This window comes from Mixophyes fleayi, chromosome 4 (genome assembly GCF_038048845.1).
Source record: "Mixophyes fleayi isolate aMixFle1 chromosome 4, aMixFle1.hap1, whole genome shotgun sequence".
Classification (NCBI taxonomy): Eukaryota; Metazoa; Chordata; class Amphibia; order Anura; family Limnodynastidae; genus Mixophyes; species Mixophyes fleayi.
In genome coordinates, this window is record NC_134405.1 from 209,725,835 (window position 1) to 209,753,419 (window position 27,585).

The 27,585-nt window shown below is 43.1% G+C and overlaps 1 protein-coding gene across 1 annotated transcript; it reads left to right on the top strand.

The window, feature by feature from the left end:
• The first annotated feature begins 622 nt into the window (after positions 1-622).
• On the top strand, positions 623-26,486 carry LOC142150790 (uncharacterized). Its single transcript, XM_075205976.1, has 4 exons — positions 623-1,196; positions 19,133-19,213; positions 19,752-20,006; positions 26,299-26,486. The coding sequence occupies exons 1-4, from the start codon at positions 968-970 to the stop codon at positions 26,484-26,486; spliced, it is 753 nt and encodes a 250-aa protein (XP_075062077.1). The 5' UTR covers positions 623-967.
• The last annotated feature ends 1,099 nt before the right edge of the window (positions 26,487-27,585 follow it).

Consider the following 27,585-nt stretch of genomic DNA (forward strand, 5'->3'; position numbering starts at 1 on the left):
CAGGATTTATCTGACAAAATGTTGCCAAGATGTTCACTGTAGCCTGCTAGTAATGTAGTGAATGAATACTGCAGATCCTAAAGTACAGTTTATTATTCTAAAACAAATATGCAAGCTCCAGACGTAACTTGTTTTAATGCATTTTATTGATCTAACTTGCAGTGATCTGTGGAAAAAGGAGGCTACAGAATTGTAGTATAAATAGAAATGATGGAATAAAGTATAAAGAGGGATGCAGAATACACTCCTATTAAAGATATGTGAGAGGCACAAGTACCTGTGTAACAAGAAATATTACAGGTAAGATAAAGTGATCTTCAATTTTATATATTTCATTTTGATTCTGAAAAAGTAACCTGTAATTTTTTTTTTTTAAAAAAGCAACTTTATATTCATTATTTTAACCACCTCCAAATCCAATCAAAAATTGCATCTTTTTTATTAGTGGTAGTTAGTAGTGAAACCCCTTCCCGCAGAAAGATTGTTAAAGAAGAACACCTCAGCCACGTGAAATAAACACCACCCTTTCATGCAATACCCACTCCGGACAGCGCACGCCAGCTGGAAACAGAGAGAACTGATGGATTAGTCTCTAATTATTGCTTCACACCAGGAATCTGGATCAAAGAAGGAATCATTCCTCTCCGCCAGGCGTTTTTGAGGGAACCTTAAATGTAGAATGGGACGAAGTGGTATGTGAGGGGTTTCTGAACCTGTAGACGGATTGTGGATTGCAGAGGGAATCCTGTAACATTACTCTGGATTAGTAAGAGAAACCTGATCCGCTGCTGAGGGCTTTTGTCCTGGAAGAGGGTCCTGGAACAACACATGATGAGTGAAGGAGACCGGTTAAACATAGAAGGTTTCTGTGGACTGGAAGATCACTTCTAAAGCAGATCAAGAAGTCCCGGGCCATAGGGGACCTGTCATCGGAGCCTTCCAGTAGGTCAGGCAGCATGTGTCAGTCATGCAGGGCTCGCACAGGAGAACTCTGAGTGCTATATGCAGCCCTCTGCATGAGTTTGGTGGAGGGGCTCTGGAGCTCAGACACTACAAGTCCATCGATACAAAGGATACATTGGGTGATGCCGGGGATATTAATTCCAACTCCTCCCGTCCAGAGACAGCTGTGTCCATGCCAGCCAGCCCAGCGAGAGCCTACAGCAGAGGCAGGGGTTCTCCTCTCACTGGATACGGTATATGTCATTTCATTCCACTCTTATTAACCCTCCGCGGCAGGAAGATTTTCTCATAACGTATTCTGTAACTCTTTCATTTCCACAGTGAGTGTTTTTTTAGGTCAATTCCAGGATAGATTGTTTTTAGTATCTCATCTAGGTAAACCTGCAGTGCTAATAATATTGTACAGTGTATTAAAGTTATATACCACTGTACTTTGTGCTGCATACACAATATTTGCATACAACATGCCATTTTTAAAATCCTAGGTAACAATTCTATAGAGAAGCAAGTGATAATGATGGTAGTTTAAGTAGAAAACTGCACTAAACACGACCTTATCCAAAGTACCTCTGTGCTAGGGGATTAAAATAAATTTTATATGCTTATAAAATGTTTGTTTCTTGTGTAGCTTTGCCCTTTTCATTTTTTATGTGGGTTGACATTTCTTTCCTCAGTGTCCTAGTGGGATACTTTGTATACATTGTGTGTAAAGGGTTTAATCATCTTTTTACAGCAATAGGAAAGAATTTGTTGCCTGCCTAACTGTTTTGTGTGCACAAAGGTAACACTTTCAAATAAATATATATTTTTAATGTTTTTTAGGACAATTAGGAAAGATACTGCTTACATGAAGTCCATGCAGTTATTGTACCCCCAGACACATAGCATAAAATGTATTCACAATTCTCTCTTTAATTGCAATACAAAAATGGAGAAGACTTGAAAGATATAATGATTATAAGTGCAGTGGCGCTTTTTATAACCTTTTTAATGTTTAATAAAGAAAAGTATATTTCTTTTGCACAAGTGTGTTACCTAGTGGACCCAAATATACACCATAATCCTATTGCATTGTTTGTATAAATTGTTTACTTGTTCAAACTGGAGCTGATGTATCAACTATAAGACTTAATGAAAAATAAGTCTTTAAATATTGAGTTCTATCCTATGATCTCTCATTCCTATGAGATCATCCTGGCATACGGAGGTACCTGTTGCCTTTATAACCTGCATAATGCTCTATTGTGCAGCTGCAGTTGGGTGACCAACATGTCACTGACAGCCCAGATCCATGTATTGGGCCGTGCATTGGAGCCTAGAGCGCCCTTATTGTGCTACCCTATATTTACATTGGGTCAAAAATAAGTCCAGTACCGCACATTGTAAATGAATGGTAAACAGTAATATTTCTGCTTGTGAAAAACACGTTATAAATTGTAATTTTACATAGGCATTATTAGTATAATTTAAACCTTTATTTATAAAGTGCCAAAGTATTAAGTAGCACTGTGTACTGATGGGTTCTTAATACAAACAAATAACATACAAGAACATGAAACAGAAGATAATGGCTCCGTCCATCTAAGACAATGGTTATTGTTCAGATGCTAATGATTAAAATATGTAAAATATATTAACATTTCTGTTTAATTTATCTAGCAACAAAGCTAATGTTAATTTGGATTTATTGTTTGCAGAATTAATTTGAACTGAAATACTCAGTAACAATGTGACTCAGGGTTGCCGAATCACAACGCAATACATAACCTTGTTTTTTGTCTTACTGCAAACTATTATGCTTTGTTCTCATGCTTTTTAGCACGTGAAATGCTCCTTTCTGTCCCAATCAGTGGGTGTCGGGGACAGGCTGGGCTGGGGGGCAGGGGGGCATATGCCCCCTGGGCCAGTCTCATAGTCAACTACCATGGCTGGATCACTGGGCCACCTGCATTTTTTTTCCTTTAAAATGTTCCTAATAAGCTGCTGAGTCACGTCTTGCCCGGGCTAAAATTTGACAGCCCTCCCCTGTTGGGTGTACAGTCAGAAAGACTGCTGTTAACAGGAAAAATGCTCCATGATCAATGATCACATATTTATCTTAAAGGATTAAAACCCCTTCTCGAAAAAACAGAATTGTAGATTTCCCATGCCAGGAGTGACCAAAGTTCAGGAGGACTAGCTTCTACAAGTGCTGGCCTGGATCTTCTGTCCCTATTAATAACCCGGTTAATTTGAAATCCAAACAGCACATACTAGTTTCTAACACAAGCACTGACTGGACAGAGCCACGGCTCAGTGCAATCGGTCTGTGTTAGAACTGAACACAGCATACTTCATTTCTCCCTGTTGTCAATGTAGGAGAGGATCTCATGCAGAGTTGTTGAGGGTAAGTTCTCCTGAACTGCTGGGGTCAATAAATTGACTATTTGGCTGAATACGTCTGTGAAAGGCTGGTCTTACTCTGCCACCCTGTCTGGTTGCTAGTATGTATGGAATCAGTAACTTTCTGTCGCAGACCACTCCTACTGGCCAAACCAACCACTCACCGATTAGAAGCAGAGATGTTCCCTGACCCCCGTGTTCTGGTTTTGGTTTTGGATCTGAATTAACTTCGTGTTTTGGTTCTGGTTTTCATTTTGGCAAAAACCGCCCCTGCGTGTTTTGGTTATGGATCCCTTTTTTGTTTTCTTTTTTATAAAATCACGTAATTTTGCTTTTTTCTCCCCCTCCATTATTATTAACCCCAATAACACTAATTTCAACTCATTTGCAATCAATTTTGACCATCTCACAGGTCACAATATTATTTTCATACACTTTTAAACAAAGACTACAGCAACCTGGCTGGATGCTAAGAGACAGAGAAATGACTCAAACACACAGCAGTTCATAGCACATCTTGGAAACATTGGCACACAGCAGTGGCAGAAAACAAAAGTGGTGCAAGATGGAATTGTCCTTGGATCATGAAATCAGTTATGGTTCATTTGATCGCTCCACCTGTTCCTTAGGTAACTGTGGTAATTTACAGCTAATACATGGCGACAAGCGCTGACCCACCCCCCAGGGATACGTGCTTTTATCAGACCCAGACCAATCCAGGGTGCCAGACAATGCACTAAAAAGAGCCATTGTAATTCACAGCAAAAAGCAAGTTCATCACTGAGCTTCGAATAAGCCCTAATTCCCAAAAAAGTATAATATAGTTAGGTAATGTTGATGCAGATTACAAACACTTTGTGCAATAGCGATGAAGCAGCAGAAAATTGGAAGGTAATACATATACACGTCTATTTAGACATCCATGCTTTCATTACTGTGGCTATACAAACGTTACAATGGGCTAAACAACTTGTTGTCAGGATTTGGATAAAAATAATTCCACACATAAGAGGTGGATTTTTTGGTCTTATGCCCAGGCATGACAATGGCCTTCTTCTTATCATGTGCAAGAACTGCTTCCACTGGTGCAGGACTTACACAAACAACATCATCCTCATCAACATCCTCATTAGCGCCCTCGTCAGCTAGACAAATATTCTCCTCATCCTGTTGCAATTTCAAAGTGGCATCCTCAATTTGTGTATCACCGGCTGTTCATGCACACATCTGCAGAAATGCTGAAAGATGCCTTCTTTATGGGTACACTATCAGAATGGTCACGATTACACATAGCACTCGTGGATAGACTTTCCTCAGGGATTTGTGTCATTCTGAATCTGAACATACATTTTCCGCTAATGCCTTACTGTTTTCTTCCAGCTCGGCTTTTACATGTAAAAGTATTTGTACACCACTTTTGGAGCCCAAATGGCAAGGTCTTGCTTGTTCATGACTGACCTTACAAGAAGATGCCTCAGTGACAGTTGCAGAACTAGCATTCATAGAGAAAGGAGAAGGCCTCATTCTTTCCTTGCCACTGTGTGTGTAGAATGGCATGTTGGCAATTTTATTTTTTTCTGCAGATAACTTTGCCCGGATTACTGGTCTTTTTTTCTTGACCAAGGTAAAAGGTGTTTTTTTTTATAATTGTTTTTCCCTGACTTAAAAACACTATGCACTTTAACGTAGGCTTTAGCAGATGACGTAGAGGGATTACTATCATCATGACTGGTGCTAGCAGCTGCTTGGTGCTCCTGGTCTGTGTACTGCTGTGAATCCATTTTGATAACACAGTACAATTTGACTGCAGATTAAGAACAACACTGCCAGCCCTATTATTTGTATTTCAGCAATGACAATTAGCAATGGAGCAATGGACCTCTCCTCTTTGTGTGTTACCTATATAACACAGTACAATATGACTGCAGATTTAGAAGAGCAAGAGTGCCATCCCTATTATTTCTATTTCAGCAATGACAATTGGCAATGGAGCAATGGAGCGCTCCTCTTTCTGTGTTACCTATATAACACAGTACAATGTGATTGCAGATTTAGAAGACCAAGTCTGCCAGACCTATTATTTCTATTGCAGCAATGACAATTAGCAATGAAGCTCTCCTGAATGTCACTGGAGCCTTTGAAGAACACTGCTACCCCTCCTCTTTCTTTTCTACCTATGACGCTGCCCAACTGCACTAGAGACTGCCAAGAACTGTGCTACCCCTTCTGTGTCCCTCTGTGAAATGGTGCTGGATCGCCGTGGAGGCCGGTACTTACAGAATCTAAAACTCCCGAGATTCGACGACGTAACAATGTGTTTAGCCTCATTTTCAATTCCGAGGGCGTGCGAAAGTACCGAGCTCGGGGAATCGAGCCTGAGCATCTCTAATTACAAGTGTCATCTGTGCTCCTACTTGGTGCCCCTACTTGTAGGAGGCAATTGCTGACACCACCAGACTCTGGAAATGCTTCTGCTTCAGGGTAGTACGTAGAGCAGCTGCAGCACCCCTTTGCTAGTGATTAATTCCTGCTAACTGTTTACTTTGGATCAGGACTGCTGGGTATCAGGCAGACTGCTGAGGCAGGAAGTTGTGCTAAACACAGGACATCTGGGAGATGGAATAGAGTATACACTAATCTGCTGGCCACAAGGTCAAAGCAGGATCTAAGCAGTGAAAATATTTATTGCTCAATAACTGTTATATGATCTGTTATACACAACACCAATTGAAGGTAATTAATACACATATATACATTTTCAGCCTAAACAGTTTTACACAACATGAGTAACATATACTTACCTACTTTCTTCAGCTCTCTTCCTGGAGCCAGCCAGTGGAGGTGGGCGTGAGGGGGCGGGGCGGCCAAAATTGCATCATTTGACAGGGGGGCGGGGCCAAACGCCGCGATTCATCGGGAATCACGGCGTTTGGGATCTAATTCTGCCCACTTCACTAGGAAGTGGGGCACTTCCTAGTGAAGTGGGCAGAATTCGGGAGATTGCCACACTCACTCTGGAGTCCGGGAGACTCTCGCAAAATGCGGGAGTTTCCCGGACATTCCGGGAGAGATGGCAAGTATGGAGTAACATGCTATGTAAACCACCCCTCTGTACCAAATGATCTTTTAACTATTATGACCATTTACTTTACATTTTACTCAGTAGCAGAGGGTATGTTCACCCACCCTGTTCACACTCTCAGACCAATTTTCCCTTGGCACCACTAAGTCTGGGCTGGAATATTTAATCATTAATGTGATCTGTCTACCACATTGTCTCCTGTGCTGCTGCTCTCCAATCCCCACCCCGTGGATCCAAATGCAGCAGCCACAAAACCACAGACCTTTCTATTACATCTGACTCCTACGGGATTCTCAGAACCCTGTCCGGAGATACTCTGGGGGGCCTTGGCTCTGTTTTCTCCCGTTCCCTGCACTTGTGAGTGCAGAAGGTAGTTATACACTTCCTGGACTCGTCACATGCAGAACAACTGTGGTGGGTTTCTTTTTATGTAAATACATGTTTAAACATTATATTCTTACAACTATAGATAGATGCATACAATACATTTCCCGCAGAGTGTTCAAGTGTGGTTCTGGGGAGTTCCTAAGATCTTTATATAATCTTTTATTTTTCACTTTAATTTTTCAGCCATCATTTCAATTGCATCATAAGGGGGAAATTCAGTTCCCTCCAAAACAACGCCGCGCTAAGTCTATTACTGCTAATACGGTAATTGTAGCACAGATTTCTGCTCGAGGCTCAGGAAGCCGTGAGCAAAAAGCCAGCATTGAAATTACCGTAATAATGGTAATTATGCGCACTATTACCATAATATCGGTAATAGTGCGCAGGTCGCGTTACTTTTTACAGTAACACAGCCAATTGAATTTTCCCCTAAAATTCTTAAATATGTACCACTGCCAAATAGCAAAATGTTATGACATGTGCATTACTTTATATCAGATTGTGTCTCTCCTGTTTGTTCTATACAGTTAAAAATAATAATAATTATTATTATTTATTTATATAGTGCTTTTCTTTCAAAAGGACACAAAGAACTTTACATTGCTGCAAAGAGTAAGACAGCCACCTAGGGTGCGATCAGCTGCTGTTATGTAATCATTCCTATACTTCCCTGCCCCATTGGAACTTACAGTCTAAATTCCTTACACACACACAAGTAAGGGTTCATTTTTCTTGTCAGAAGCCAATTAACTGATTAGTATGTTTTTGGACTGTGTGGGAGGAAACCCAGGCAATCACAGGCAGAGCATACAAATTCCACACAGATAATGTCTGATTGGAATCGAACCCATGACTCCAGTGTTATGAGACAGCAATGCTAACCATTGTGCCACAGTTAAATGACTTTACTTATTGTTGGCTCATTCTATTATATTGTGTCTAAAAGTACTTAGGTGAACCTTTTTACTTTTGTGTCTGTAACAGTTTTAGAATATTGAACTTTAAAACTTTGATACATCCACAGTGAGATCATTATACTGTGAGCTATTGGAGACCAGCAAAGACAGGTGACAGTGACAGTTCTTATACAGCATTGATTAAATGAACACGGTATTTATCTTTATTAAGGTGACTCATTTGATTTACTGGTTGGTGAATAGTAGTGTAGTGTCATCAACCATTCAACCCTTGATGCTCAAAAGCACATTGAAGCTCTCTTTGGTCATTAATTGTTTGTTTGATTCCCTGTTCTTGTCAAATGTTTCTGAATTCTGTGTTGTTCTCCTGCACTGTTAAAGGGAAAGTAATGTAGATTTGCTTTAATTGTCTCTAAAGCCTGGGCTGTGTGTATACAGTTACAGATAAGCAAGCAATTGGATCACTGGGGACATCTCTAAATAGCCATTCGTTATAGAATGCTTAACTAGCTAATGGAGACTTAGCTACAGATGTGCTGCAGCATAAACAGTATATCTGTCAACTGTGTGTGTACTATATATATATATATATATATATATATATACAGTGCAAACTCTATATTTATAGCTCTTGAATAGTTCAGGCAGCATTAATATTGTATTGGATGTAATCACAATAGAACAAAAGTGCATAAAACCGTCAGTGCCAATTCACTGATAATTTGATATGTGGCTATTACAGGAAAGCATTAGGCAGCGGATTAGATTCTGCAAATAAACACATTTATCTGTACTTGAGAGAGAGGAAACACATTACTTTATTGTGTTCAACTGTATCGGCTGTTCCCCACACTTAGAAGATTATGTGTGAGAGAGAGCACAAAGTCTAAAGTGCAGCCATCTCTAATTGGGGTCCTCCTGCCAATGTACTAGGGTAAGGCCTGTTCACATCCTTCTTTACAATGGTTCTGATATCACTGAATATGACTTACTAAGATCAGAAATTACCTTTGATCGGACCGACACCAGTTAGAATAATTAATGCAAACGTCTATTTACTATTTGTTACATCATACTTGCACTTTTGCACCCCTAAATGTGATCTGTGTGGTATATATGTCATGAACACTGGTGGTGTTTTCTGCTCTTATGCCACCTGAGCTGATCCCCAAGACCTAATAAGACATATTGGGCTTCAGTCATTAAGGAGAGCAAAGCAAACAAAAAGGACTAACTTTGCACCTTGAGAAAACCATGTTGATTGGAGCGGGAGGGAAACTTAAAATGTGGGGACAAATTTATAGTTGGGGTAGGGCATGTCCAAGATCAACTTTACATTTCAGTGTAAAAATAAAGTTATTAAGTACTTGTGTGCCACATGAAAGCAGCAGACACTAATTTCCTTACATGCATCTATATAGCGATGTCCTGTGAACACCGGACTGCTAACCTTGTATTCTTAAAAGAACAGGGGCAGCACCGGGGCCTAGTGGTTAGCACTTCTGCCTCACAGCACTGGGGTCATGAGTTCGATTCTCGACCATGGGGTCATGAGTTCGATTCCCGACCATGGCCTTATCTGTGTGGAGTTTGTATATTCTCCCTGTGTTTGCGTGGGTTTCCTCCGGGTGCTCCGGTTTCCTCCCACACTCCAAAAACATACTAGTAGGTAATTGGCTGATATCAAAATAGTCTCTCTCTCCCTCCCTGTCTGTGTGTGTGTGTGTGTGTGTTAGGGAATTTAGACTGTAAGCTCCAATGGGGCAGGGACTGATGTGAATGAGTTCTCTGTACAGCGCTGCGGAACTAGTGGCGCAATATAAATAACTGATGATGATGCAAAATAATAAACTAATTTGCACCCCTTGCATTGTAACATGGTTATTCCAGGATCAAATTTACTCCTTCTTTGGCCTTGTTCTCCTTAATGACTCAGGCCCATTGTGTTTTCACATCATAACATGCACTTTCTTACCCCCATAGAGTGGTCTTTATGTTTTGTTCCGAATGAGCCTAACAGAATGCCACCTTGCTGCCACCCACTTGCCCACTACTCCTTCTCCTTTCTTGATACAGCTGTTCTTTCTACATTTGCCCTGCTGGAAAGTGTAGACATTGCATGGCACTTGCTGGTAATGGTGGACTTTTCTGGGACACAGGAGAAGGGATGGAGGGGGTTCTTTTCATATTTTGCACCTTAAGAGTTCCTCTCCTCTGCTCCTCATACAGAGACTGAAGTAGGAAGCACACAGTGATAACATTAAATTATTTATCATTTATTCCAGTGAAAACACAGAAAATGTTTGTTTTCAGTTTTGATTATATTATGTTCCTTTCTAAAGAAAACTTGATACATTATAGTTTTAACACAGTAGTAAATTACTCCTAGGAGTAAATTTATCAAGCTGCGAGTTTCTGGGCGGTTTGTGGAAAAGTGGAGATGTTTCCTATAGCAACCAATCATATTCTAGTTATCATTTATTTAGTACATTCTACAAGATGAAAGCTAGAATCTTATCGGTTGCTAAAGGCAACATTTCCACTTTCAAAACAACCACAAACTTGCAGCTTGATATATTTACTCCCTAATTTACGCAATTTTGCGTTCCAAATGCCGAACTTCCTGTGGGTGGAACCCACATGCGTTCCACTACGGGAAAGTAAAAGACTAATACAATGCCAGGTAGCGGGCGGCTGCTGCGCCCCCTTGGGCTTGCACCCTGGGCGACGGCACCGCCCGCACATGCCTAGTTACGGCTCTGATGCCAGTCACCAATGGACTGCTTTATTATTGACAGCGGTTAATGCTGTTGTCTGATAAGAGCCATGTATTTTGCCCACCAGCAACTACAATTGTTATTTCATTACCTTATGCATTCATTGTTTCCCCTCTCTTATAGATTGTAAACTCATTTGGGCAGAATCATCTTTACCTTACATTTTATGTCATTCTATATAATTTGTTTGTGACAGTTTTATATGTTTCTATATGTGTTTAAATAAAATAAATATTAACTTGTGTGTCACTCACCGGACCGTGAGTGCCTCTTCCCGGACATTTAGGAACCGTGGCCGTCCACCATCCTGAGGGTCTGCGCATGCGCAGCCCTTTTCTATACTTCAGTGTATACCCCTTTAACTCAATTGGCAGATCAGGCAACACTCCCTATATTAAGCACCTGTGGTCAACACCACGTTGCCTGATCTTGGAGTCTCATTCCTCATGAGTCTCTGAAGGTGTTCCTGTATTACTCGTGTATTCAGCGCTGCTGATCCCTGTGGTTTCCAAACCACTTCTACTACTGTGGTTCCATACCACTTCTACCATCAACTGTATCATCATGACTGTTTGCTGATTCCTATCCGCTGCCTCCGTGCACTACAGTCTTCTAAACCACTTCTACGTTATTTTACATCTATGTGACTGTTTGCTCATTGCTATCCGCTGCCTCCGTGCACTCCAGCTTTTACTTCACTCACCTGCTTCTCATCAAGTCTGTTTGCTGATTCCTATCCGCTGCCTCCGTGCACTACAGTCTCCTGCTGGCAACTCGCCTGTGTTCAACATCGTGACTGCCAGCTGATTACTATCCGCTGCCTCCGTGCACTACAGTCTCCTGCTTGCAGCTCGCCTGTGTTCATCATCGTGACTGCCAGCTGAATACTATCCGCTGCCTCCGTGCACTACAGTCTCCTGCTTTCAACTCGCCTGTGTTCAACATCGTGACTGCCAGCTGATTACTATCCGCTGCCTCCGTGCACTACAGTCTCATCTCATCTTTGCTGTGACTTCCTCGAGCCTGCCGCTTTCATTACCATCTGCTACACTTCGTGATCAACAGCTCCTGCCCTGCGCTGCACTCCTGTTTCCCATCGCTGTTGGTTCCTGTGGTTGCTACTGGTTACCTCCGTGTGCCGCTGAGTCCTGCTGCTGTGGTCAGCGCTATCCTCCATCTCCTGCTGATCCACTCTCCACGCCTTCACGTGTTCCACTGGTCTCTACCCTCCTGTCAGCATTTGATTTGTATCTCATCTACTACCCTCTGCTGGATCATCTCCATTCTCCCGGGTCTCCTATGAGTCCAGTTCCACGTGTTGCTGACTCCTGTGAATTCGTGTCCCTGTTGGTCTACTCACCTGTGCGCTGCACCTGCTAGACCGCTGCTTCATCTATCCAGGGACTTCCTATCCAGGCGGCCTCCCGCCGCTCAGGTACCGCTGCTATTCCATCTGACTGCTACTGCTGAACCACGGTATGCATACTTCTCATTGACTGTGCTGTGTATTGCATATCTTGCTGGACTGTGTTTGGTTCTCTCTGGAGTCTGCTATCCGCTGAGTCTATTGCCATCATTGACTGTGTTATAATTGTGCTGGACTACTTCAAGAGACTTTCTAGATTGCAGACCTGCTCAGTCATTTATATCTATATGTATATCTATATTGTGCATATTACTGTGGATCGTGTATAAGGTGCCTGTGTATATCCTGTGTTGCAGTCTTCCCCTGTGCACCTCCTCACATATATATTCAGTGGTACAACTTGCTGATGTCAGACCACTGATCCTTGTTTCCGGTATCACCTGTTCCATCATCCTCTCACATAGCAGTGGTACAACTTGCTGCCGCAGACCACTGACTACCCGGATACCTCCACTTGGATTCCATTCCTTCACTCAGACAGCGGTACAACTTGCTACCCGCAGACCGCTGACTCTCATCACCTCCTTGTTTCTGTTGGACATTCCTCCTCCCTATAGCAGTGGTACAACTTGCTATCGCAGACCACTGACTATCTTCACGTGTCCTTGTCCATACAGTTCCTTGTGTATTATTACCTCATTATTACCAGTGTTGCTAGTCATAGACTTTCCTGAGCATCTCATCGGCCATCATTTCATGTTCCGTGATCACCTAGCTACCAGAGTATTCGATTACCATCTACATTGCTCTGGTAAGCCTACCATCTGGTGATCCCTGGGTAAAGACTCCTAGTGCCCGTGACAGTAAGATCAGGCCATGACAGACCCAGATGTGGAACCTACCGCCAAAGAGATGCTGCAACATCTGGTTAGCCGTGTGGAGCAACAGGATGCCCGCCAACAGCTGCTACTTCAGTGTTATCAGTCATTAACCTCCCAAGGAACATCTGGACAGACTGTGACAGCTACTACTGAAGCTCCTGTGCTTTCCTCCGTTTCCCTATTGCCATCCCAGGTGTCTACAGCTTCCACGCTTCACCTGCCTACTCCGTCAAAGTACGATGGAGACCCCAAAACTTGTAGGGGTTTCCTTAACCAATGTTCAGTCCATTTTGAGCTCCAACCTCAAAATTTTTCTACCCATCGTTCCAGAGTGGCCTATCTTATCTCTTTGTTTTCAGGACAAGCCCTGGCTTGGGCCTCCCCTCTGTGGGAGAGGAACGATCCAATATTACAAGATAGTGCCAAATTCATTTCTACATTCCGAAGTGTGTTCGATGAACCAGGTCGTGTGACCTCCGCTGCTTCCAGCATCCTCCGTCTGCGACAAGGATCTCATACTGTAGGCCAGTACGTCATTCAATTTAGGATCTTAGCCTCTGAACTTCAGTGGAACACTGAAGCCCTAGTTGCCGCCTTCTGGCAGGGGCTTTCCGATAAAATTAAAGATGCACTGACTACCCAAGAGCTTCCTTCGTCACTTGAAGATTTGATCTCTCTATGCCATCGTGTTGATATGAGATTTCGTGAAAGAGAGGCTGAGAAAACGACTTCTGCTAAAGCACCTCTTCGCTCTAACCCTCAATTTCGTCCAGTGTCACCCGCTGTGATTCCCATGGAGATAGGACGTTCCAAGTTATCTTCTGAGGAGAGGAAACGAAGAGTCAAGAATAGACTCTGTATCTATTGTGCTGATTCCACTCATGTTCTCAGCTCCTGCCCTAAGAGATCGGGAAATGCCAGGCCCTAACTAGTTCTGGAGAGGTGAAGTTAGGGTCCCTGGAGTCCTCTCCATCGTCTATGAAATCTAAAGTCTGCGCTTTTGATGTGACTATTTCCTTTGCTACCAAAACCTTTGAGTCACAGGCCTTGATTGATTCCGGAGCAGCAGGAAATTTTATTTCCAAATCGTTAGTAAATCAATGGTCTCTACCAGTGATTACCTTAAAAACTCCCATTACTGTGACGGCTATCGATGGATCACGTCTCATCAACGGTCTCATCACCCAGAGTACGTCTCCAGTAACCCTTCAGATTGGTGCTCTGCATCATGAAGAGATATCGTTTTTAATTCTTCCTGTTACGACAAGTCCGATTGTCCTAGGCCTTCCATGGCTTCAGTGTCACTCTCCCCAGATTGACTGGCGCACCCCTCAAGTCACGTCTTGGGGGTCTGAATGTCACCATCATTGCCTTTCCCAAGTCATTCCTCTCAAGGTACAGCAAGCTTCCATCTCAGCTATTTCACCAGGACTCCCTCCTCAATATGCTTCATTTACCGATGTTTTTGATAAAGCTCAGTCTGAACGTCTTCCTCCTCATCGTTCTTGGGATTGTCCGATTGACCTTCTTCCTGGCAAGACTCCTCCCAGGGGCCGGGTCTATCCACTCTCGTTACCTGAAACTCAAGCTACATCTGAATATATACGGGAGAACCTCCAGCGTGGGTTCATTCGACCTTCCACCTCGCCCGCTAGAGCTGGGTTCTTCTTTGTCAAAAAGAAGGATGGATCATTACGCCCTTGTATAGATTTTCGTGGACTCAATGCCATTACTATCAAGAATCGGTATCCCATTCCGTTGATCACTGAGCTATTTGACCGCATCAAGGGAGCCCGTATTTTGACTAAGTTGGATCTTCGTGGTGCCTACAATTTAATCAGAATTCGTTCCGGTGACGAATGGAAGACAGCGTTTAACACCAGAGACGGGCATTACGAATATCTGGTAATGCCTTTCGGGCTATGTAATGCCCCCGCTGTTTTTCAGGGCTTCATCAATGAGATTTTTCGGGACTTATTATATGTATGTGTCGTCGTCTACCTGGACGACATATTGATTTTTTCACAGGACCTGCCCTCTCACCACCAACATGTGGCAGAAGTCCTCTCCAGGCTACGGAAAAATTCATTGTTCTGCAAATTAGAAAAATGTTCATTCGAATTACCCCAGATTCCATTCTTGGGGTATATAGTTTCCGGAGTTGGCCTGAAGATGGATCCTGACAAAGTAAATGCTGTACTACATTGGCCCCAGCCAACTACTCTTCGTGCGATCCAGCGTTTTTTAGGTTTTGCCAATTACTATAGACGCTTCATTCAAGACTTTTCTTCCATTGCATCTCCTATTGTGGCCCTGACTCGAAAAGGGGCTAATCCTAAGCAATGGTCAACTGAGGCTATTCAAGCCTTTCAAACATTAAAAGAGTCCTTCTCTTCGGCTCCAATCCTTCGACAGCCTGAGGTGACACTCCCCTTCTTCCTAGAAGTAGATGCCTCTAATGTGGGCTTAGGAGCTATTCTCTCCCAACGCTCGGAACAGCAAAAATTCCACCCTTGTGCCTTCTATTCTCGGGGTCTCCTACCCGCAGAGAAAAATTATACCATCGGGGACAAGGAATTACTGGCTATCAAAGTCGCACTAGAGGAATGGAGATACTTGTTGGAGGGAGCTCGCCATCCGGTGACGATCTTCACGGATCATAAGAACTTGTCATATCTCCAGTCTGCCCAATGCTTGAACCCTCGTCAAGCAAGATGGTCTCTTTTCTTTTCCCGTTTTGAATTAATAATTACCTTCAAACCAGCTGCCAAAAACAAAAAAGCTGATGCCTTATCTAGAGCCTTTGTTACGTCCTCTGATATAGAAGAGGTTTCCAACCATACCATTCTAGACCCCAAATGTATCTCACTGGCTGCTTCATCCACCAGAACGCTACCATTTGGGAAGACCCTTGTGCCTCCTATACTAAGGAGGAAAATCCTTTCGTGGTTCCATGCCTCTCGCTTTTCTGGACACGCCGGTGAACACAAGACTTTTGAGATCCTCTCTCGAAGTTACTGGTGGCCTTCAATGAGGAGAGACGTCAAAGAGTTCATTGCTTCCTGTGAATTATGTTCGCAATTCAAATCCTCTCGCAGAACCCCAGCAGGGTTGCTGCGACCACTACCCATTCCGTCCAAACCATGGACCCATATTAGTATGGATTTCGTTACTGACTTACCACCTAGTAAGAACCATAACACTATTTGGGTGGTAGTGGACAGATTTTCGAAGATGGCTCATTTCATCCCTCTGTCTGGTTTGCCTTCCTCGTCTATTCTGGCTGAACATTTCATTAAAGAGATCTTCCGTATCCATGGATGTCCATCTGAGATTGTGTCTGATAGAGGAGTACAATTCGTGTCCAGATTCTGGCGAGCCCTTTGTAAAACCTTGGGCATACGATTAGCACTCTCATCTTCTTACCATCCGCAATCCAATGGACAAACCGAACGTGTCAATCAAGATCTTGAGACTTTTATAAGGATATTTTCATCAGCCAATCAAGACAACTGGGTAGAGTTACTCCCTTGGGCTGAGTTCGCCCATAACAACATGTACCATGAGTCATCATCCAAAACTCCATTTTTTGTGGTCTACGGTCACCATCCGTCTTTTCCGGAATTTCCTGCCCTCCCGCCCACCCAAGTTCCTGCGGTGGAAACTGTTTGTCAGACTTTTAAAAATATCTGGTCTCAGGTCAGAACCTGTTTAAAGAAGACATCTGTCAAATATAAATCTTTCGCTGATAAGAAGAGGCGGGCTATTCCACCACTAAAAATTGGAGATCGTGTCTGGTTATCCACAAAAAATATTCGTTTGAAGGTTCCATCCATGAAATTCGCCCCTCGTTTTATTGGTCCATATAGGATCATTCAAGTTATCAATCCAGTATGTGTGAAACTCCTTCTTCCTAAGAGTCTTCGGATTTCTAATGCCTTCCATGTATCCTTGCTCAAACCTCTTATTATCAACCGTTTCTCAACTCCTCCCTCAGCTCCGCAGCCAGTTCAAGTTCATCAGGAGGAGGATTTTGAGATTACCGAGGTACTAGATGCAAAAATTTCGCGAGGAGTCCTCCACTTCCTCGTTCATTGGAAGGGCTTTGGTCCTGAGGAGCGCTCTTGGATCAAAGCTGAAGATCTTAATGCTCCTGCCCTTTTGAAGAAGTTTTACTCCAAAAATCCGGACAAGCCCGGTTCCAGGCGTTCTGTGCCCACCTTTAAAAGGGGGGGTACTGTCACTCACCGGACCGTGAGTGCCTCTTCCCGGACATTTAGGAACCGTGGCCGTCCACCATCCTGAGGGTCTGCGCATGCGCAGCCCTTTTCTATACTTCAGTGTATACCCCTTTAACTCAATTGGCAGATCAGGCAACACTCCCTATATTAAGCACCTGTGGTCAACACCACGTTGCCTGATCTTGGAGTCTCATTCCTCATGAGTCTCTGAAGGTGTTCCTGTATTACTCGTGTATTCAGCGCTGCTGATCCCTGTGGTTTCCAAACCACTTCTACTACTGTGGTTCCATACCACTTCTACCATCAACTGTATCATCATGACTGTTTGCTGATTCCTATCCGCTGCCTCCGTGCACTACAGTCTTCTAAACCACTTCTACGTTATTTTACATCTATGTGACTGTTTGCTCATTGCTATCCGCTGCCTCCGTGCACTCCAGCTTTTACTTCACTCACCTGCTTCTCATCAAGTCTGTTTGCTGATTCCTATCCGCTGCCTCCGTGCACTACAGTCTCCTGCTGGCAACTCGCCTGTGTTCAACATCGTGACTGCCAGCTGATTACTATCCGCTGCCTCCGTGCACTACAGTCTCCTGCTTGCAGCTCGCCTGTGTTCATCATCGTGACTGCCAGCTGAATACTATCCGCTGCCTCCGTGCACTACAGTCTCCTGCTTTCAACTCGCCTGTGTTCAACATCGTGACTGCCAGCTGATTACTATCCGCTGCCTCCGTGCACTACAGTCTCATCTCATCTTTGCTGTGACTTCCTCGAGCCTGCCGCTTTCATTACCATCTGCTACACTTCGTGATCAACAGCTCCTGCCCTGCGCTGCACTCCTGTTTCCCATCGCTGTTGGTTCCTGTGGTTGCTACTGGTTACCTCCGTGTGCCGCTGAGTCCTGCTGCTGTGGTCAGCGCTATCCTCCATCTCCTGCTGATCCACTCTCCACGCCTTCACGTGTTCCACTGGTCTCTACCCTCCTGTCAGCATTTGATTTGTATCTCATCTACTACCCTCTGCTGGATCATCTCCATTCTCCCGGGTCTCCTATGAGTCCAGTTCCACGTGTTGCTGACTCCTGTGAATTCGTGTCCCTGTTGGTCTACTCACCTGTGCGCTGCACCTGCTAGACCGCTGCTTCATCTATCCAGGGACTTCCTATCCAGGCGGCCTCCCGCCGCTCAGGTACCGCTGCTATTCCATCTGACTGCTACTGCTGAACCACGGTATGCATACTTCTCATTGACTGTGCTGTGTATTGCATATCTTGCTGGACTGTGTTTGGTTCTCTCTGGAGTCTGCTATCCGCTGAGTCTATTGCCATCATTGACTGTGTTATAATTGTGCTGGACTACTTCAAGAGACTTTCTAGATTGCAGACCTGCTCAGTCATTTATATCTATATGTATATCTATATTGTGCATATTACTGTGGATCGTGTATAAGGTGCCTGTGTATATCCTGTGTTGCAGTCTTCCCCTGTGCACCTCCTCACATATATATTCAGTGGTACAACTTGCTGATGTCAGACCACTGATCCTTGTTTCCGGTATCACCTGTTCCATCATCCTCTCACATAGCAGTGGTACAACTTGCTGCCGCAGACCACTGACTACCCGGATACCTCCACTTGGATTCCATTCCTTCACTCAGACAGCGGTACAACTTGCTACCCGCAGACCGCTGACTCTCATCACCTCCTTGTTTCTGTTGGACATTCCTCCTCCCTATAGCAGTGGTACAACTTGCTATCGCAGACCACTGACTATCTTCACGTGTCCTTGTCCATACAGTTCCTTGTGTATTATTACCTCATTATTACCAGTGTTGCTAGTCATAGACTTTCCTGAGCATCTCATCGGCCATCATTTCATGTTCCGTGATCACCTAGCTACCAGAGTATTCGATTACCATCTACATTGCTCTGGTAAGCCTACCATCTGGTGATCCCTGGGTAAAGACTCCTAGTGCCCGTGACATTGTGTTTAGTCATGGCTGGGCATATACTGCAGGCGAGATTTTCTTGTAATGTTTTATTGTACAATAAACAACACTCTAGAGATGGGGAAATGGCAGAATCACTTTCTTTTTTTTATCCATTTAGTTTCTGACGATATTTTTCATATTTTTCAGACACAGATCCTAACAGTGGAAGCTATAATAATCTCTCCAGTGGGACAAGCTATTACAGCTGTGTCAGTCAGATCACCATAGGTAAGAAATATTGTGCATCTAGTAATGATAATCTACCAGAATAGTATTCGAAATTACTTCGGAAATCTTATGGTCTAAATTTGACACTATGGGGTGTACTGAATTAGCGCGGAGCGCCTCCGGAGCGGTGGCGAAGCCACTACGCAGGAATATGACATCGCAAATTTCTCTTTGCCCCCACACAGCGGCGCGAGGAGATTTCCACAATGTTGAGGTACCGTAGTATTTGCAAATGTGCGCAGCTGCAATGTTCAGAGGAACATGACGGCTAATTCAATATGTCCTTACATTATTATAATACAAATGACAGTGTTTATAGTATTCCCTTAATCTATTGTATTGAAAAATTGAATGGGTGAAAGCAAGTATGTATAACAAACCTAATTTGTTTATTATAACATATATGACCATCCACACTGTGGAATATTTATTTTAATGATATAAACTTAACATAGTATGTAACTGAAATAGAAGGAATTACAGGAATGTTGAAAATGTATATTATGTGTTCAGCATTGTTTTGTTTGGTGTTTTATAGGTTTTGAAGTTAAAGGTCCAGTTTCAATAGGAATATCACACTGGAAACCTCCATATATTCACAAAGAGTCTTATCATCCATATGAACAATCCCAGCACAATCCTGATGTTCCAGCAACTCCAGTATCTTGTTCCTTTCTTACACAAATGGATTTATCAGCATCTTTATCCTGCCCAACCTCGTTGTCCATTATACCTACAGTTTCTCGCAGCAGCAGTCAAGATACTCTAAGTGAGGACTCAGAAGCCAACCAGGGTAAGAATTTAATCTTAATCCCTTAGGGGGGTTTTCCAGACCAATGTATGTGGAAGTCCAACAGAATTGTGAATGAGTATTGAAATATCGGTACCCTACAAGAACCATCAATAACTTTGGTGTCTCCTAATCCATCTGGTTTTTATCAATACATCTCCACCAGTTTTGCGATCTTTCCGTCACAAAAGAATTTGATGACTTTTTGATATAATAACATACACTTTGTCTATTAGTGTGGGTTTGCGCCTATTGGTGTATTTTTTTGATTGTTTCTGATATTTATATAGGTTTTCTGGTACTTCGTCAGCAGTCCATAGGGAGCGCATAGAAGAAGTCTTTCTTTTTGTTTTTTTGTTTTTTCCAGACCTGGCTTGCGTTGTGCACATATGACTAATTGTGACCACACATGTATCAATCTGGTTGTTTGCCCTGATCTCCAAATGACCAACTCTATTCCTGACTTAACCATATACACTAAAGGTCCGATTATGTAGCTCTAGCACCTTGAAATAAGCCTGAATGGCTGACTAGATGGCCAGATGTCCTAGATTTGATCATCAGAACTTACATTTTTCATTATGCTCAATCAGAATATTGATCCAGTGACGCAATTAGTTCCAGGATTACACATGACCAATTGACTGATTGTATCTCCCTGTATATGGCCAGTTCAATACACTTATTTATATGCACCCATCAATGATGCCCCAATCCTAGTCCCATTAGGAATGGCGACTCGATACTCCCACTGTCATGGGTGTTTTTATACAGGGTAACATCACTGGAGAGATGGTGCTCACAAAGGTTTCTTTAGAGATGAAGCACAGGCAGACACTACATATTCTCCTTCTGTGACATCTTTTGCTGGAGTTACAGTTCAGATGACCATAGAGACAGACAAAACCTATACAAAAATGCTGTGGAATATGTTGACTCTATGTACATTCATAATCCATGCTATGAGTATTGCTGTGTTCATGTCATACATTTGAAAAGGGATTAGGTAACGTGCAGGAAAATCACCAGGTATACTTTGATTATTGATTAAATTATGTTTAATAATCATATTTATAAACTGTTGTCTTCCTCTGTTTTGATCTGATGCTGTAGCCACCATACATATAACTATTATTGTCACCCTTTAATAGGGACCTACTTTTATGTTGCAGAATGTACATAGCAACTTCGAGTATTTTTGCATTTATAGTAGCATTCATATTTTTATAGATTTTTTTAAATAAGCCAAAAAGCGTTATATATCAACGCCCTGTTAGCACTTATCAAGTAATGGCTGGTTAAACCATGCAAAGTCTGCACAGCAGAGAAAATATGGGGGATATGTGCCCTATATTTCCTCTGGCATAGCTTGTGCTGTAATAGCTCTAGCATCTCCAATGCAGGTGACTTAATCTTCCAAATCTGCTGCACCATGGGTCTCTTTTCGACAAAGCTCTGCCCCCTTTACCTTGTAGCTAGAACTGAAAATGTCCTGACATTAACATTATTGCAAAATAATGCATTTGCAAAATGGCTTTATAAATGGTTCCACGTCATGTTGAGATGGATGAGTTTACAACATAAAATGCAATGCCCAGTCGCTTGAATTATTGTAGTGATGAGAGGTAAAGAGTGGCTTGTAATTCAACACCTTGCTCTATAGGTCACACATACATTGTTGTTTTTTTTCACATTATCAGATGTACTTTCCCTTCCGCTGCTGTCTCTCTTTGCTCAGCATTTAACAAACGATTTAAGAGCTATATATAAATTTAAGTGGACATTTAAATAAGTAGACATGATTTGTGACTCATTTGACCTTCTCAGATTCTTTCTTCAGAGGATAAATTTAGTTGATTAACCATGCATGGGCAGTTGTGAACTCTGCAGTTGCCATTAATTGATATGGCTGGCATCAGTTGATGGAATTGAGGCTTTTGCAGAACATAAAGCTCCACTACCACCTACTGTAAAATGTTGCTAATGTGCACTGCCCCTAGCGGGATCCCTGGGGTTTGTTCCATGCCGTTTCTTCCAGGGACTGTGTCAATTTTGGCATTGCTGCTTCTGATTTGTCTTCCTGCTAATTCCCCCCTGCAGCTCTGGGTTTTAGCTGGGACTGAGAGAAAAATATTATGGGCTTAATTTACTAAGGAAAGTAAGGCAAAAAAGAGTAAATTGTTTCAATGCAAGGGGTGCAATTTAATGTTTTAGGGCCTGATTCATTAAGGATCTTAAATGAAGAGGTATCTTATTTCAGTCTCCTGGACAAAACCATGTTACAATACAAGGGGTGCAAACTAGTTTTCTGATTTGCACATAAGTTAAATACTGACTGTTTTTTCATGTAGCACACTAATACTTGATAGCTTATTTGTACACTGAAATTTAAAGTTAATATTTGTGTGCTACATGAAAAAACAGTCCGTATTTAATTTATGTGCAAAACAGAAAACTAGTTTGCACCCCTTGCATTGTAACATGGTTTTGTCCAGGAGACTGAAATAAGATACCTCTTCATTTCAGATCTTTAATGAATCAGGCCCTTATTTTGAACATAAGTTAAATAGTGGCTGTTTATTTCATGTAGCACACAAATACCTGATAACTTTATTTTTTATTATTTTTACACTGAAATGTAAAGTTGATCTAGCCTAACTATAAATCTGTCCCCACATTTTAAATTTACCTTCCGCTCCAATGCAACATGGTTTTGCTCAGGTGCAAAGTTACTGCTTTTTTTTTTTGCTTTGCTTTCTTTCATGAATCAGGCCCTACATGTGAGAAGAACTCTGCTACATGTAACTATTTTGTCTCAGGGCTCTGGCTGTGGGGAGACGTCACTAAAATTTTACATTAAATGGTAGCGCATCTTTAAACAACATTTCTGATTAACCACTACCGTCTGGATTTCCTCAACCTTCCCATCCTCTGTGGTGTTGCTCATAAACTTACATCACATTAGAGTTAAGACCTGGGGCATCCGAGTACATGTTAGCACATCAAGCTCTATGGGAAAGGCGGCTGCTATAGGCAAAGACCTCTACCACCGGTTCTGTAAGTTTATGACAAGACACGCCAGCCTAACAATTGTATTACATATTACTAGGTGTGTCATAGTGAGGAATTGATGAATTAGTGAATGGTCTTCACTAACCTAACATTCCACTAACCCATCTAATAAGCACTAGCGCCATAGTTCCGTATACCTTGCAGTTCTTTGTCCTGTATGGTATATTAAAGTGCATTTCCTTGTTTTAATTGCTCTGAACAATTGGCTTTTTTATCATCACAAACCTACCCATTTAGACACATTCAGCTCTGTACATGGTAATGGCAAATAAGGGGGGTGCTGCTGCCACCAGTGCAATGGTCGCAGCAGCACCAGTGCAATGTTGTGTTGCTGGGGACCGATTGGGCTTGCCTTGCCATCATCCTCTTTCTTTATCCCAAATGCGTCCCTCCTGCTACAGTAGGAGGGACACAGGAGGAGCCTACTGCTACCACTAGGCTCCCTACCGGCACTTAAAACCGCGTCCTTTTGGGTAACTCTGCTAGTGTACCCCCTTGCTGGTACACCTGGCCTGGTACCCGTGACCTTGCCTTTAGATCAGGGTAGCTGTGAATGGTTTCCCCTGGGCTCTGACACTGGGCAGAACTGCAGGTTAGCAAGCAGAGCGTTGGTACTGGAATGCGGGTCCCAACCTCAGAACAGCCAGATAACGGATTAGATTGGTCTAATCTGTGGTCACAGGAATTACAGCAGGTGAGTAGGCGTCAAAGCAGGTTCCTTAAGCAGTTGATGTTTATTAGCTCAGGAAGTCCTGAAATGGACAGTTACATTTTTGATTGAAAAAGTATCTTTAGTTGTACAATGGCACAAAAAACATACAATACATTACATTCAAGTGTACACAGTACACCTTGAAACATAATCATTCATACTTTTTAGCACAATACAAGACATAAAGTACAAGATATGACAATATATGACATCCCACACTATACATCAAGTACTGCACTAACCATGCAAACTTAAATTAAATAACAGACTCAAATATGTAATGGATGTGAGGGGAAGGTAGGAGAGGGAGATCACAGGCTGAAGCTTTATTGAGGACAGACACAAAAACCAAGACGTCAAACAGTGATGGGGGAATAAGATGGAGGGGGTAAGGGATGGGGAGAAACAAGCCCAAAGTTTTAACAAATTAACAGGCACATTGAGGGAGAAGGAGAAGAGGGAGGCAACAATCAATCATCTTCTTCTTCCTCAGGACTTTCAGTGTTGTTATAGTCTCTTAGGCTGTGGATCAGCCTGCGACAGTCCCGGATAGTCATCTTCTCTCTTTTCAAGATAAGGCGATTCCTGGCAAACCATATAACATCCTTAAAACAGTTAATAATGTGCCAGACATACTGGATTGCCCAATAGTGTGGGTCCCAGGATATAATAAAATATCAAATGGTATGTCCTGGGCACACTGTCCTTAAGTTCATGTTCCAAGACATCCAACAGTGCATGTGCAGTGGGGCAGTCCCAAAAAATATGCTGTGCTGTTTCCCTTCTGGTGATACAAAAGGGGCAGGGAACATATCTGCACAGGTTACGGGAGTGCATGAATGTCCTGAGAGTCATACCCCCCTGGATAGTCATCCATGCAATATCTTTATGTCTATTAGTCAGCCTGTTAGAGGCCACATTCTCCCACACATGTTTTGCTGTAGCAGCAGGGAGCCCTGGAACAGACTCCATAACGTATTTAGCTCTGTTGAGTTTGTGGACAGTTTTTGACTTCTACAAGTCTGGTTTAAGTCACTCCAGATGGTGTTCCCTCACAAATTATCCAACATCCAGGTAAAACCAAGATGTGGTCTAGTTGTAAGGAAAGGAGGTGTCCCTCTTGTCCCAACCAAGAGAGCTCCAAAGAAGCAGGAGAAAAAAGCAAGACATGGACTTTCCAGCAGAGCAAGTGCTCTTTTTAATAAGAATTGTCAGACGCGATCCCTGTCGCGCCCCGTTGCTAGGCAACGGGACGTCTAGCCCACCGATCGGCGGGCAGCGTCTCTGACCGTTGTTAATCATCCCTCTTATCAGGTGACCCCAAAAAGTGCCGGGCTTTCTCAACCAATGCACCATCCAATTTGAATTGGCTCTTGAGTATTTAATCTCCGAACGCTCCAAGGTGGCATACATAATTTCCCGACTCATTGGCCAAGCTCTAGCCTGGGCTTTTCTCTCTCTGGGAGAGGGACGATGCTTTGCTCCAGAATTCCGCTCGTTTCATTGAGAAATTTTGGAAGGTATTTGATGAGCCAGGCCGTTTTTCATCACTTGCTTCAGGACTGCTGGCGCTTCATGAAGGTTCCCTAACTGCTGGCCAATATGCAGTACAGTTTCGGACTCTTGCTTCTGAACTGCGTTGGAATAATGAAGCACTTATAGCTACCTTTTGGCAAGACTTAAACAAACGCATCAAAGAGGTCCTGGCTTCACGTGATCTTCCACCCAACCTGGATGATTTAATCTCTCTATGTATCCAGGTGGATATACGCCACAGAGAACGTAACCAGGAGAGGGACCGCTCTCATCGAACCTTTCCTAGTCTGGCTTCATAATTTCAGCCTCCCGTAGCTTCATCAGAAGAACTAATGCAGATAGGCCGGTTCCTTCTCTTCCAGGAGGAACGAGACAGACGCATCAGAAACCACCCTTGTCTTTATTGTGGTGAGTCTGGTCACCTCCTCTCTTCTTGTTCCAAGAGACCGGGAAACGCCCCGTCCTAGTCAATGTTAGGGGGTTCGTCCTAGGATCCAGATCCACTACTCCCTACTCCACTAAAGATGCTGAATTCCTTATGCCTGTCGTCCTTCTTGCACCGGACTGCCCCCAGTAGCCTTCGTGGACTCTGGATCAGATAGGAACTTCATGTCCACCGAGTTGGCCTCCAAGCTCTCCACCCGTTGCCACATCCCTTGGTTTAGACTGCGATAGATGGTAACGGAGTCACCAACGGCTCCATCGATCGCATTACCAGTCCAGTACGGTTGTCGGTAGAAGTTCTCCACTCTGAATGGATAAGTTTCCTAATTCTTCCACAGTCCATTAATACGGTAATTCTGGGACTACCCTGGCTTAGGTCACATTCACCCCAATTCGACTGGCACCATGCCCAGGTTATCTCCTAGGGTTCCAAATGCAAGCATCGATGTGTGTCTCCGGTACTTCCTGCCAGGACTTCGATCTCTTGTCTCAACTCTACTGCTCAACCCATTCTCCCTAAATCTTATTTAGATTTCTTGGACGTCTTCAGCAAGAATGCTGCAGAATCTCTACCGCCTCATCGTCCTTGTGATTGCCCCATCGACCTTATCCCTGGTAAAAGGATTTCCAGGGGTAGAGTGTTCCCATTAGCTTTACCTGAGTCTCAGACTATGGTGGCCTACATTTCCGAAAACCTTGAATGCGGTTTTATCCATTGATACACTTCTCCCTCTGGTGCTGGATTCTTTCTTGTTACGAAAAATGATGGGTCGCTCAGACCTTGTATCAATTATCACAAACTGAACTCCATAACCATTAAGAACCGCTGTCCTCTTCCTCTCATTTCGGAGCTCTTCGACTGCATTCGTGGAGCTCAAATTTTCACTAAACTTGACATCAGGGGAGCCTGTAATTTGGTTCGGATTCGTCAAGGTGACAAATGGAAGTCTGCCTTCAATACCAAGGATGGGCACTATGAGTACTTGGTTACGCCCTTTGGGCTGTGTAATGCCCTGGCAGTCTTCCAGGAATTTATTAACAAAATCTTCAGACCTGTTTTTCTGTGGTTGTCTACCTTGACAACATCTTGATATTCTCTCAAGACCTTGCCTCACATTGGGAACACGTCAAAACCATCCTATGTCATCTTCGAGAGAATCATCTGTATTGTAAATTGGAAAAATGTTTATTCGAGCACTCACAAGTACCCTTCCTTGGCTATTTAATCTCCGGTACAAGGTTGCAAATGAATCCTAAAAAAGTAGGAGCTATCCTTGATTGGCATCAACCTTCTGGCCATAAAGCCACTCAACGTTTCATCAGCTTTTGTAATTATTACCGACCGTTTATCAAAAATATTTCCTTGGTAATCGCACCCATCGCCTCCCTCACTCGTAAAGGGGGACAGGTGAAAGACTGGCCCCAGGAGGCTATCATCGGCCTTTAGATCTCTGAAGCAGGCTTTCTCTGTTGCTCCTATTTTGAAACAACCGGAAAATACCAAACCATTTTTTCTTGAAGTAGACACTTCCTCAGTTGGGGTGGGGACAGTTCTCTCCCAGGAAGATTACGCTGGCACCTTTTGCCCTTGTGGATTTCTCTCCAAAAAAATTCTCAGCCTGTGAAGCTAATTATGGCATCAGTGATAAGGAGCTCATCGCAATCAAAGTAACCCTGGAATAATGGCGGTACCTGCTGGAGGGGGATCTTAAGAATCTCACTTAGCTACAGTCAGCGCAGTATAATCCTCGGCAGGCCCGTTGGTCACTCTTCTTTTCCAGATTTCAACTAATCCTGACCTTTCGTGCCGGCTCCAAG